Consider the following 14,555-nt stretch of genomic DNA (forward strand, 5'->3'; position numbering starts at 1 on the left):
GTGTTGATTTAAAATTTTTAGTATTCAAGCACAATGTTTTAGAATCTCCATATATTATGGTGAGATTTTAAAAAACATAAAATACATTGAATAATTTCACAAAATTCATTGTTTTATGAAGTCTAAAAAAATTCACCAGTGAATACCACCAAATTTTAAGGAATGTTAAATAATCTCAATTGAATATTATCAAATTTTAAGTATAAATTAAAATCTTAATGGAATATCATCAGATTTTGAAGTATAATTAAAATCATAATTGAATATCACAAAATTTAGATACAATTTTTAAAATATGAGTTTAATAATTTTTTTGTTTGTTTTTAAATCTCAGCCGAATATACTCTCTAATATTTTTCTGATATGTATATATTTAGGTAATACCATAAATATGACAAAATTTAAAGTAATCAATAGATTAAAGTGGATTGTAAAATCTAATTGACAACTGAGTAGGAGTTAATTTCAAGAATTGTTCCGAATCATTGATAGCTATGATTTCGCCCTAACGTCGTTCGTACATGTGCAGACATTTTTTTCCAAAATTTATTAAAAAATATTTTTATTTAGACTAATTTGACTTTGTCAATGGTATGGAAAATGTGAAAAATATAGAGTATTTAACTAAAGGTCCAAAATACATTTTTTAATGTTATTTTACTATTTTTCGAAAATAATTATAAAAACACTTTTCAATTGAATGCAACTTTGTACTACTTCCATGTTTTTATAAAAATATTAATATAGATACAGTTGAATCACATAACAAATAACAACAAAACGCTTATAATAATAATAAAAAAAAAACACATAACAATCACCTCATATATCACGCATACTGCAACTACAGGCTGACATAACGTTATTATCGGGGGTCGAAGATCAATCACAACAAAGCCGAGGCTGTGAAATTATCAGGGGTCGAAGATCAATCACAACAAAGCCGAGCCTTGTTTCACAGCCTCCATTAAATACTATCTCCGTCCCATTTTATACTTACAATGTTTGATTTCTTTACTATATTTATCGTCGAAAATTATTGTGTTCAAGGAAAACTAATAAATTATGTAGCAAATATATTTACACTCAAAATGATGATAAATTTTGTAGCAATCAAACAAACATTTTTTAAATTATAAATAATGATATGTTATGAAGCAATCAAACAAACATAATTTCACACAAGATGTTTTCTTGGATTATAAATTACGAACAAGATGTAAAAGAAATTTATGCTGCCCTTGAATTTGTATAATTGGTCCTCTGTCAGACTTATCATCAAGCAAGACAGGATTAGAGACCATGGCCATTTGTCATGCTTGATAAATATGCATTAATCTGTCTGATCAATGTAAGTTGCAGTATGTTTCCATACTGTATCACTTCTATAAAATTCACTGGCATATGTCCATCAACATGCTAGCGAATTCAATAGCATTCTTCTCCCATTGATCATAACAGAAGTTGAAAGGCAAGGGTGTTTTCATTTTTAAATTTCGTTGTTTGAACATTTATAATCATAATAATACTGAGAATCTGGAATGACCATTTCCGAAAATAAAGGGGGGGGAAAAATCCAACATTACCCCTACTTTCACAACGCAGCGGCCCAAAACTAATATCTAAAGAGGGGTGCATAGAAAAGGTTTACAGTCTACATGTCTATCCGCTACAAGGGCGGATCATAAACATAAGTTAAAGCACTGATCATAAATAAAAGCTAAATACGGTAGTCTGCATGAAGCAATACACCGGGTAAAGAACTAATGCAAATACGCCCAAGTACATGATAAGTATGAGCTTGCCTCCATGCCTTCAGCCAAGAGCAATATGTAATCAAACTGCAGAAACGGAGTTGTGAACTTCTAAATTGCCATAGAGACTGCAAGAATGTACATCAAAAGCAGATGTTAGATAAATTTTTATATATACTGCCAGTAAGCAAACCTGTAAAAATTAAAAGCATTTCATCAAGATTATGAAGAAACATTCAGTACTAATAATATTAGCATTTAGCCATGTCTAATAGAGAAATCACAAATTGACGGGAAACATTCTACTCGCACAAAAAAAAGGTTTAGAAAATGTACTTTCAATATTTTAACTTATAATCTCTTCTATTTCCTAATTTCCACGAGAGAGGGAAGCCCTACAAATTATCAGAATCTGTCCTGCCGATAAATTTAGTCTCTCCTTTTTCTAATTCCACAAGAGAGAATTTCTTTTTAACAATTCAACATCAGAAGATGGAATGCAGGAGAGGGAGAATCTCGTGTTGACTCCAGCAGTCAATATAACACAACTTGAATACGGATTAAAATATATATATGAACACCTAGAAAACAATAATTCCAGCAGTTTATTATGCAAAAGCATTGCATAGGTTGGCACCTGAGATGCCACATTCTAATAATGTAGTTGTAGCACAGAATTAACTGCAATAGACCTTAGTAACTGCCTGCCTAGCCCGTCATGAGAACATTAATTTCTAGTATGAATAGAATGTAGAAGTCACAATGCCTGGCAAGCTAAGTTGGAGTGATAAAAGAAAGTTTTTCTATATAAATAAGCATTTAAGTTTAGAAGGATCAGCTATCAAACAGCTTGGAAGGTACACTTAACTTGAATGTTGAAACCAACAATTCACATGTCATACCTGTGAAAGACGAACATTTAATAGAAATACATTTACTTACCAAGGGAAAATATTTAATATAAACTTTGATTATAGAATAAGCTTTGTTCAAAAATGTAGAACAATCATCTAAGTTTTGAGAGTGGTTTTCTACCCTTGCAAGAAGTCTTTCTATACTCCTGTTCAGGAATCTTACTTTGGTAGGTCAATAATATAGAGAGATGTTCTAGATAAGCAATCATCCACCTTTTGAAATTAGGGGGAAGACTATGACTAAAAAAACCAATAAAAAAAAAAAAACTCTGTACTAATTCTCCTAACCATAGTAAACTTAAGCATACAAGCATCTTAGAGTAAATTATGAAAAGTAGAGGTGACATAATAACATGTATAACAATTTGAAATAGTCTATTTTTTCCAATCTGTCCAATAGTTATCAACTGTAATTATGAAGACACTGTTAATAGAACTCCAGAATAAAAAAGATGCTTAATACCATAAAATTAGGACAAAATGACCATCAATGTACCAAATTATCTATCCTTGCATATCTGTTATTCACAAAGAGAACTTGTGAGCTACTAAAACTATCAGATATTCAAATTAGTTACAAACTTATACAGAGTTTATAATTACTTGAAACATACAATCGACTCGACATATTAATTTTAGCAACCATTATTTATTAGTACTGGTAATGAATAGTGAATTAAAGCTTTAAAGGATGAATGTCTTGGTGAGAGATGTTATATTAATGACAATCTTTTTCAATTTTATGTTTTTCTTACGTCCAACATTTTGCTTTCTATTAATTCATAGTCAATTTACCTATAGTGTCCATTGCTTTTACAGGCTTAAACCCTTACCATCATTTTAAAAACATGAACAACTCTAGCTGATCATCATTTTCAATAATGCAGGGATCTGTCTATATATATATCACAAGACCGCACTAATCCAGCAAAAATTCGAAGTGGACTGGGAGGAGCATAATTCCCTGTTGCCACTGAGTATAAACTAGCTTTAGCATACTAAATTTCACCACAGAATGATTTATTATAGCATTTTCGAAAAACGCAAACCTGGTTTCTTGATGATCATGCTTGGTGCCAAATGCATTTCCCAGCCATCTTTAACCAAAAAAGCCCCTGCACTTTTCTGATCCACATAAGCAATTCCTTCTCCTATGGGTTTCAAACTGGCTAATGCCATAATCATAAGTCAACTCTGTAAGCGGGGGAATGTGTTTCTTTGCGAAAAATGCAACGTGAAGAAATGAATCCCTGTTCTGTTCATACTGAATCAGTTGCCAGAAGACATTTGGATTGCAACTGTGATTCATAAATCGAGCTACATTGCCAACATTTTTTGCACTGATGACTAGTGCTGGGATGTTGTCATTTTCAGTAGATTCATCAGGGATCTCCTCATTAAGCAAACTCGGCTCATAGTTCCATTTGTATGACTGGCCAAGAACGCGTGATGTGTCGAAGATGTAATCATCTTCCTGACCTATGCCCTGCAACCCAGACGGACTGTCTACGACTTCACCTGCATATTCACATATAAAGGAACCAGCTCGGATAGGATCCCATGATCTCAAGGCCCAACCCTTGTCTGTTGTTTTATACACTTCCATCTTCAATTTTAAACCACTCTGGGACACTCGATTCTTACAAGTAGGAAAGCAAGGACATGTTGGACTACACTCATGCACCAATGGCTTTTGACTCACTAGTACCCCGCTGGATGCATAAGGAAAGTCACCTCCATTGTTGCGGATGCATGAGCAATTGAGGTCTCCTGGCTGACAGGCCTTATGGCAGTTGCAAACAGAAGGATTCGTCAATCTGATAGATCTTGAATACCTGAGCACTGTAGAGTAAGTGAAATACGAAGGAGCCTCCCTACCATCAACATCATTAACAAGAGCAACAGTAATCTTTTCAGCACCTGAACTGATATCTTGAGAAATAAGTCCAGCTGGTGAGGACAGTCCAGCTTTCCATTTCTGGATAGAATTCCAATCAGCAAAAGCACTGCGCTGCCCAGGTAGTCTTACCAATTTATACTTGAACACACTGCAACCTGATTTTCCTTTCTCCAACCATGACTCCTTGATTGTATACAGGCCGTCATAAACATAAATTTTCACTGACGAATTCATTGGATCTTTCATACCTCGAATGACTCTGACCTCATTAGCCTGATGTAAACTTCTCTCCAGAGCAAGATTTCCCTTCTCAAGCTTCTGATCAGATGCCTCCTTCTCTTTACTAATAGGATTTCCACCTTGCCCACTGTAGATCAAAACATCCTTATCCTCTGTATCATCATCATAATATCCCGAAGAGACTATGCTAATAGCCAAAGAATCATCTCCTTTACCCCCCTTGGTAATTAAGGTATCAATCCCGCCCATAGACTGACCATGAAGCCCCACTACCAATATCTCAAACCGGAAAAAGAAGATGTCCCCAATCTCAACACCAGGAGTCGCACCGATTCTCTTCCTCATGTTTGTCCGCACGCCTTTGCTCATCAATACATTACCAGCTTTCAGATCAGGACGCTTAATAGATCCATTAGGTGCTTCCCTCGCTTCTTCAACTTGGCTAAGCCGCCTTCTGACAGCATCAAAAGTCATGAGTACATACTCAACCATTTCTCTGTCACCATCTTCCTTATTAAACGGGGTGCATCTAGCAATAAAATTAGCACCACCATTAACTGTGAATGAGACACCAGCATTTCTACTTCCTACTGACTTTCTTGCAGCCTTTTTCTGTTTACCAGCCCCCCTTTTCCGTGAGGACCCCGCATTTCCATTTGCACCATCCACATCCATTTTATCAGAAGCCATCCCACCTCGCTGATTCTTCCCGGGAGATTCTCCGTTCATGCTAAATGGGTAAAATGGAGTAAACCCGGATGGAAACGGACCCGAGGGGGAAGAACTAAACAATGGAGGTGCTTGTGCAGAGGACACAAACAAAGGCTTCAATGTCCGCAGAGGCTTTACATCCAAGACTTTCGACTTATCAACATAAGTTGGTATAGAGCTCCGAAATGACCCTTCTTCCATTTCCAAAACCACCTAAAAAACCTCTCTTCTATATCAGTACCAAAATTAAACCACACAATCAGTTCTCTCCTTCAAACCTAACAAAAATAACACTTCTATCAGTCCCTTCTGATCAGCTCATTCATAATCCTACTCAAAAACAACAGATGCCCCCAACAATTCTTCAAATTCAGCATACAATCAATCTCAAAAACAACAAATTAACAAAAATGGCATATATAAAAATTCACAAACCCAAAGGAAAAAATTGGCAGGAAATTAAACCCTATAATTTTTCACCAACAATGAAGCAAAACAAGAACACAAACAAATTAAAAATCAAAACTTTATACGAAAATTAATTAAAGTTACAAACTTGGTAAGCCCAACACAATTACACACATATATAAACATATAAAGAGATCTTTAATCATACCTCAAAAGATCTTCAATTGGGTCTCTGTAATTTCACAGTGAGAGTTGAAAAAGATGAAAAAGATGAAACCTTTTCTCGCAAAGTTGAAAGAAATTAATCCCTCGTACTCACGGAGTGCAATTAGAACACAGATGTCTTTTGTTTAAAACTGGTTGTACAAAACGTTTTATTTGTTGTTCTGCATTAAATTGTATGAATTATTTTTGTGTGAAAAAGTAATTTATGAGAATTTGTAATGTTTAGCTTATTTGAAAGTGTTTTAAATAATTTTTCATATATGCTCTCAAAAAAATAATAATTAATTTTTCATATATGGAATAATTCTGCTAAAGTGTCTATTCCTAAACACTTTGTACATATGACGGGTTTTAAATATAAGTTATAATATATTCTAAAAATAAGTTAGAATATATTTTAAAAATATAAGGTCAAGTTTTATAAAGTATAAAAAAAATATTGGAGTATTGAAATACATGTCATAATTTTTTATTTTAATTATAAATTATATTTTTGACTAACCAAATTTATATACTATAATTTATCATTTATAAATAGTCTTAAACATGATTATTCATTAATCATTAATATCTTTCAATTTTAACAAGTATTAAGAATATTGTTCTGATTATGATTATAATTTACAAAAGTAATTCATTCTATGTTTTGATTACAATATTCATGTTGTAGAACCAGTGTTCTAAAAATCGCCGAGTCGGTCGAGTACTCATTCCGAGTACTCGTTTTTAACCCCTCGTCCGATCTGAGTTCCGAGTAATCGGGTTCAAAACCGATTTATTAAGAAATCGGTCAGAACTCGGTTTGACTCCGAGTACTCGATGTCAAATCCGAGTTTGACTTATCAATTTTTTATTATTTTATTTGAAAATTATTTCCAAAGAGACTAAACGTAAATTTATATATGTTTTGGTCTTTTTTTGCAAAGCATTGACATTAATTAGAAAGTATATGTGTTTTATCATTAAAACTTGTGAATATTATTATCTCAAAAACTATCAAATAAGTAACTTTTATTTGAACTTCATTATTTCAAGTGTGTTATTAAAATATTAATATTATTAGATAGTTTTATTATTAATTAGTATATAATTATATATGAGAGAAAAAATTAATTAAAAAAAATACCCGATTAGTTATCCGATAACTCATTCCGAGTACTCTCCCGAGTTCCGAGTACTCATTTTTCAGGAACCAAACCGAGTTGGACCGAGTTCCGATTTTTACAACCTTGTGTAGAACATAATTTAAATTTATTGAATGTTTACAAACGAAAAATGCTAGGTTCCGCAAAAACTTTCTCAAATTTTTTCCCCCCAAATCTACTTGCTAACGTCTGATTGGTTCAACTCACACTAATCATCCACTTAAATCTAGCCATGTATCTATCACGTCATTTGGGAAAAAGTTTTGAGAACAAAATTCGGGGTTACCTGGCATTACCCTTTATAAATATTGTAGAAAAAAAAATTAACATTTAAATGACTAAATTATAGTTTATCCAATTTTATATTTCAACACTGCCATGTTTTTACATAATTAATTCTAGGTCTTTGTAAGTATAATAATAATGCACCTTCCACTAGGCCCAGACCAAGCCCATTTCGGGTTGTCTTCGACTCTAAAAATTCTACTTAAATTGATTTGTATTTAATATCTATTTTAGTGATTTATATTGATGTAGTACCGTATATAATATATATTACAAATATCACATAAATCATATAATATAAAACTTCATTAAAATCTTATTATATATTTTCAAGTTGTTAATGTTTACAATTAAAAAATTAAGATGACACTGATTTCATATTTATTTTATTTATTTATCATTGAATAAGAATTGGTGATCGAATTTTCTCTATCACATCATTTTTATTCACATATTTCAATGAAATAATAAATATTCGTTTAGAATTTGGCATACGTCTTGTCAACATTTTTTTTAACAAAATCGAATAACACCAAAACCATTCGATCAAATATGGCATCACCAATATCTTTATGGAATCAAATAATAACCAAATTAAACAATCCGATCAAATTTTATAGAGAATATTATATGTTCATTTTGAATTTGGAATAACGCATTATCAACATATATTTTATGGAATCAGATAATACTAAAAACATTTCTCATCAAAATCTCATTATGTCCAATTATGAGTTTAAAAGTTCTTTTAGCATTCATTAGTTCTCAATATTAGTGAATTTGTAACAATTTAAGTTGTCATTGATTCGAAAAGATTGTAACGTATTTCATTTTATTTATCAAAGGAAAGATTGCAAATTTCAAAAATCCCGTCACATATATATCCATAAACTCAAAATATTCTAATATGAAACACGCAATAACTAACCTCTAATTGTGTGTATCTTATCAATAATGATATTAGGTTGTGGTTGGATGAACGCCAAACAGATATCATTACAATCGAGGTGGCATTAATATTTTATCATAGCCAGGTCGGGTTTTAAATAAAAATATAGATCATGTTGAGGGCCTTAAATGCGGACCAGACTGGATTTTTCGGGCTTTGACCAAGTTGGGACGGGCCAGATTTTGTGCCATGCTTTTTTTACATCTCTAGTTTGTGTTTAGGCTTCGGTATTAGATTTCATCTTTTGTTTCTTTCAAACTGATTTAACTCTTCTTGCATAGCTAAAATCCAATTGGGATCTGGAAGGACTTACTCTGCCTTACTGGGCTCCTCTTGAGATAAGAAGATGTTGTATAGACATTCATCCATGATAGGCTTTTTAGTTTTGACACCTACAGCTGCATCTCCAATAATGAGTTTAAAAGAATGATCTCTAGTCCATTTTCTTTGGGGTGAAAGATTTGATCTTGATGAGATTGCTTCATTATTGAAATCTTGTTCAGCTCTATTATTTTGAAGAGCTCCCTCTAAATGCATGAACCTTAAACTACTAGTCTGATTAGTAGTTGATGGATTATTAGTTGATGATGAATTATCAATTGATGTAGAGATTGAGTTATCAACGGATGATACATTAGCAGTTGATAGATTATTGTCAACTGATAACTCATTTCCATCAACATTGGTTGTTCTAATCAGATTATCACTATCTACTAGCAAATCTCCTTAATACTCATTTTCAAATTGGAGAATATCGTGATAGACTTCATCTTCCAGTCTCTGAATTTTCTTATCATTAAACATTACATGGACAGATTTCATAACAATGTTTAGTCTTAAATTGAAGACTCTATAGGCCTTTTCAACTGTATATATAACAAAGATTCCTTTATCAGCCTTGACTTCAAACTTGCCAAGATTGTCCCCTTGATTTCTTAGAACTTTGTTGCAAACTTAAGAATTAATACTTGTTTTGAATTCGAAGTTGTATTTTGAAACTTGTTTAGCTTATCTTAGATGTAATTCATTAGTATTTCATGTATGTTTCGTGTCTATGGGTATAATTATTTCGAGTCGTTTCTTATAAACAGGAAGTATAGGAAAGCACACGAAATTAATTTCGTGTACTTTTCATTTCATTTCGTGTTTACACGAATTATTTCGTGTCATGTTCGGATCGGGTAAACAGGTACATGGAATAATTTTGGGTCATTTTTGATTTTAGCTACGAAATGAAAGTACATTGAACGACATGATTGCCAGGCCTAGGTGGCGGACATCTCCTTGCCTTTGCCTCCATCTCTCTCCTATCAATCCAATCACAAGCTTCGCTCCATCTCCTCTCTCTTTCTATTTCAACTTCCGAAGGATATAAATTAAAATCCTCTTCTTCAACCACGGAAGCATCTACCCAAAAGTTGTTTTCCTAGGACAGGGGTCCTAATTAATGGCGAACGACTAATAATGTCAAACATCTCATTGTCCGAGGGTTTTGACCATGAACGGAACGAACTTTCACTCAAAGCATCCTCCGAGAATGAAAGTGAATCACTAACATGCGAGAAGTGTCTCACTAACATGTGAAACAGATTCCGCATCAGAATTGTCACCTCTTTTCATTTTTCACTTACACATATAAATTGTATAAAGATCATATAAAATCATGTAAAAACATATTAAATCATATAAAATTACATAAAATGCTAAAAATCTAAACAATTACATTTTGGAACTCTTTATTTCTTCTTGTATTTTTTGGCAAGTCATTATATCATAGCCTTTTTCATGACATTGCTTACATTTCCTCTTTTTCTTACTAAGCCCTTCAATAGGACTTTTAAAACGTTGTGTTTGCTTCCTACCCTTTGTCTGAGGCACAATAGGGTCAAGTACTAGTTCATTCAAGTTGTCACCAATATTTTCTTCAATGGCATTCTTAGTACTTGTATTAGGCATTCTATCAACGGGCATTTTCTCAGGATATGCAATTTCTGGATTCATCACCTCTAGGGCATCCTCATATCTTTCTTTCAAAAAACTCATTGTTAAAAGGTTATATGGTTGAATTTTTGAGTTGGTGTCAAGTCTATAGATTATGGATCATCACAAATCATAGCATAAGGTATTAACATCTCTTGTCCAACGACACTTAATAAATGCAACTGTTATTTGCCCCACATTTTTCTTATTTAAAACGACAATGATGTATCGATAAGGGACCCAAATGTTCATGCATTCGACACACACAACTTCCCGTTAGGGCTACTTTGTTGAACTTCACGTCATACATTGTTCTATTGTTCACTTCCGTTAAGGGTCTAAAACACTTATAATGTGCGACTTCGTCCTATAACATAAAGTTATAGTTTTATTTATCGTTCTCACCAAAGTATTTTGAAGCTTCTATCACTTGAACTTGAAATTGGCAAAACATCTCTTTCGTATACAACGAAGCTCCGTCATGTTCCAAAGTCGTCTTCATCCTCAAGTAATGAGTTTTATTCTTTGTATCATTATCCTCTTCATTCTCCCGCATGAATGTTCTTTCGATAGTTTTTTGTGCGTTTATGACAAATTCCTTTAATCCCATACCAGAACTAACATAGCTATCGAAGAATGCTTTCATTCTCTCACTCCTCGATGTCGTATTTTGACCCGCGGAGAATGTATTCTTAGTATATGTCGAGATCCATTTTTTCCTTCAACAAATACAATCCTTGTAGCAATGAATGATATTTCAAATCATACTTCATCACCAAATCTTTCCACCAAAATGAATGATATTTCAAATCATACTTCATCACCAAAATGGAATTTAATCACTTACATCTTATTAACTCTTCTATCTTTATTCATTTTGTCCCCCGGTACCTCAATGAGCAAGCTGATGAGCTGGCAAAAAGGGGTATCTCTAGACCCCACATGATAGAAAAGCTGGTGGGGTAGGGCATATCTTTTGGAGATTTAGTAGTATTGAGTTCTCTCATCTCCAGTCTCATCATTAGCTAGGCTCAATATGGTGTCAGTGTGATCTTGCTGCCCAAGGAGTGTTGGTAAAGACATCTACACGGGGAGGTGTGTTATCTTTTAGTCACTTCCTTGAGTATTAGCTGGTCTCCCTGATTATTTGATGGTTCCTCTGAGTATCTGTTGGTTCTGGTCTTTATCATCTTTCACTGTTTCTCACTGTTTCTCTCCGCATGGGTTGATATTTCCTGCAGCCATTTTCAATTTCTCGGGCAGTCTGTGCCGTCATTACTTTTGGTTAGAGGTGTTTTCACTCTTTATATACACCTTCTCTTCCTCCTTCTCAGTCATCTTTTCTCCCCCTCCTTTCATATTTTTCTTGTGAGCTGAGAATCTATGAAATTCATGTGGGAAGTTCTGGATAAGGATTTTGTGAAGATTAACGTTTACTGTGTGATTTCTGAGCTCCCAATGCCTAACGGTAATACTATGGGTGTGGCCTCCATCATCCGTAATGAGCTGGGAGAGATGCTTTGGGGGTGCCTTGGTCCGTTGACTGCCTTAAATGAAGAACATGTCCTTCTCACTGCCCTTCAAGCTGCGTGTATCCATGCCAACAAAAAAGAATGGGATCTGGTGCACATCGAGACCATTAATCACCGCGTATTTGATACTCTCCGTCTCCAACAACAAATCCTGCTTGATGACGATCAACTTGAGGTTTATTCTTTGTTTAACACCCTTCATGCCAACAGCTACAAGGTGGGTAAGTCCAAGAAATGTGTCACTCATGTCCCTCTTCGAATGAATGGCCCTGTATAATATATGGCTATTTATGGCTGGAGAATCTTAAGGAGTTTGTTGAAATCTCAGAGCCGTTTGGTAACCTCGAGTACTTCCTCTAGAGGGACATGGGCAATGTTCTCCCTGTTCCTAACTTGGAGATTGTCCAGAACATGGGCGATGGGGAGGTGATTGATGGTCCTCCTCCCCCTCCTGTCAAAAAACGAAAGCTTTCACCTTCTACGGACTCTTTCTTTGGCACTCCTCATCCTGTGCCCAAGCTCTTTAACTGGGCAGGTTTCAACTGCCCCTTTGCTCCTGCTAAACCCCACTCTAACTCTAGGATGCTTGCGAGTGGCGATGAAGAGTTTATCCGTGCTAGAAAAGGGAAGGCAAAATTGTTGCAGGACCCCAACTTCATCTCCTCTGCCCTTCCCTCTCAGGTGGCCATGTCTCTCCTGGATTCGAGTTTCAACTTGGATGCTTTAGTTGGTGGTGATGTGGCTCTAAAGCACGCTATAACAAATGCTTTCATTGGGGCTGTAGCTGATGTCCTTCCCAGGTGGTCTTTCCCCATGCAAGCGAAAGGTGCTGGTTCAGAGTTTGCTCGAATTGATGGGGCTGGTCCTGTGTTGTTTCGGTTGGGGTCTGGTTTGGGAGTGTCCTAGGAAAATGTCAAGGACAACGGTGCTTCCACCTCTGAGGGGCCTTGCGGCTAGTGGCTTTAGTCTGTTTGATGATGTTCAGGGTCTCAGTTTTTCTTTCCTAGCGGTGTAGTATTAGTTCTCTTTTGCTGTAGTAGTTTAAGTTCCTGGTTTTATGTTTCATTGGGCATGGTTGGCCCCTTGTCTATTTCAGTTGTTGTTCCCCCTTTTGGTAACTATGTAAGAAATTCTGAGATCTATTGAAATATAATTCCTGCGTTTCAAAAAAAAATAAAACAAATTGGTAATGATGGTTGACACCAGTAAAAGGCACAAATGGCATGACATACCTATTTGTTCGGTATGTCGTATCAAATGCAACATCTCCAAAATTACCGTAGGCCATCAAACATTTAGGATCCACCCGTACAAGATTTTTCAAGCGGTTTTCTCCATCCATTTGAGTTTTGGCAAAAATTTTCCCACCGCTTTCTTTTATAAGACGATCTAACAAATCCAACCCTGTTTGAGCATCACTAACTTGTATCTTTTTTCCGCTCATCCCGCACTACATTCCTAACATTTTGACTACTAAAACCAACATTACTCACTCCACCTTGCATATCACTGAAAAGACTCACAGTTTGGCTTGAACAAACACTCGACACAATGAAGGTTTTTATCAAATTTCTAGCCGTGGCCGTGACATGTCTTTCTCATTGAATCAAACTCATTTTACTAAGCGATACAACATCATATTGTGTTGTAAGTCAAGTGTAGTCAACTCCTAATAAACTTTTTTCTTCTTTTTGACAACAAACATTTTAACTTTCCAACTACTTCTCAGAAGTTTATCCGATGATGCTACCCTTACCACTACCTACACATAATTCATCATCCACAACATTTTTGTCTTTATTTTGATTCGCGAGTCTACAAACAAACATGCATGATGCATGCACATATTTCATCAACTTTTGTCCATTTTTATGTTTGTTATACTTTAATGGCGAACCCATTCTTAAGGGCATATGTCTAAGTAAATCTATCCCCAAAATCTAAATGATCAAATCTCTGATTTAAATACGGGATTTCCATTTTCTGTTTTTTTTAATTCATCGTCAAATATATCATCTACTATTTTATCATCGATATCTACGTTCTCATCAACCTCGTCATCACTACTAATAACATTGGAATTATCAACACTAACATAACTTTTTATTATCAACAACATTTTCATCATCTTTGATATCAATAAGCACTCTATCTACAACCTTATCAACTTTAACAACATCATCTACATGTTAAAATTCATTATTATCAACTATTTAAACTTTTTTTAGAACAAAATTTTCAAATAATAAATCCGTCATAATAATAACCCTACAAATCAACTAATTTAGAATAAGATATTATCACAAACTTGAGTGTGCTCCTTACTTCAAAGATCTCTATTCACAATGTCAAATTTTAGTTATCACCTATTTTTTTTTGTTAAAAATGAAGTGAATATAACAATGACCGAGTTGCTGTGTTATGAATAATCACAAATGATCTTTCTTGCACTTAAAAAGCGCTCATAATAGTTAAAAAAGCGCTTTACGTATATAATGGAGAATGAATATCA

The 14,555-nt window shown here is 34.3% G+C and overlaps 1 protein-coding gene across 3 annotated transcripts; it reads right to left on the reverse strand.

The window, feature by feature from the left end:
• Positions 1-1,616: 1,616 nt before the first annotated feature.
• On the reverse strand, positions 1,617-6,295 carry LOC108202884 (histone-lysine N-methyltransferase, H3 lysine-9 specific SUVH1). 3 transcript variants are annotated; one of them, XM_017371482.2, is made up of 3 exons: positions 6,136-6,295; positions 3,718-5,797; positions 1,617-1,882 (listed from the first exon to the last, which is right to left on the reverse strand). In XM_017371482.2, the coding sequence occupies exon 2, from the start codon at positions 5,718-5,720 to the stop codon at positions 3,768-3,770; it is 1,953 nt and encodes a 650-aa protein (XP_017226971.1). In that variant the 5' UTR covers positions 5,721-5,797; positions 6,136-6,295; the 3' UTR covers positions 1,617-1,882; positions 3,718-3,767. The 3 variants fall into 3 exon arrangements, with proteins under 3 accessions (XP_017226971.1, XP_017226972.1, XP_063940440.1); XM_017371483.2 differs by having other exon boundaries at positions 3,718-5,849; positions 6,136-6,287; XM_064084370.1 differs by having other exon boundaries at positions 3,718-5,732; positions 6,136-6,283.
• Positions 6,296-14,555: the final 8,260 nt, after the last annotated feature.

This window comes from Daucus carota, chromosome 9 (genome assembly GCF_001625215.2).
Source record: "Daucus carota subsp. sativus chromosome 9, DH1 v3.0, whole genome shotgun sequence".
Classification (NCBI taxonomy): Eukaryota; Viridiplantae; Streptophyta; class Magnoliopsida; order Apiales; family Apiaceae; genus Daucus; species Daucus carota.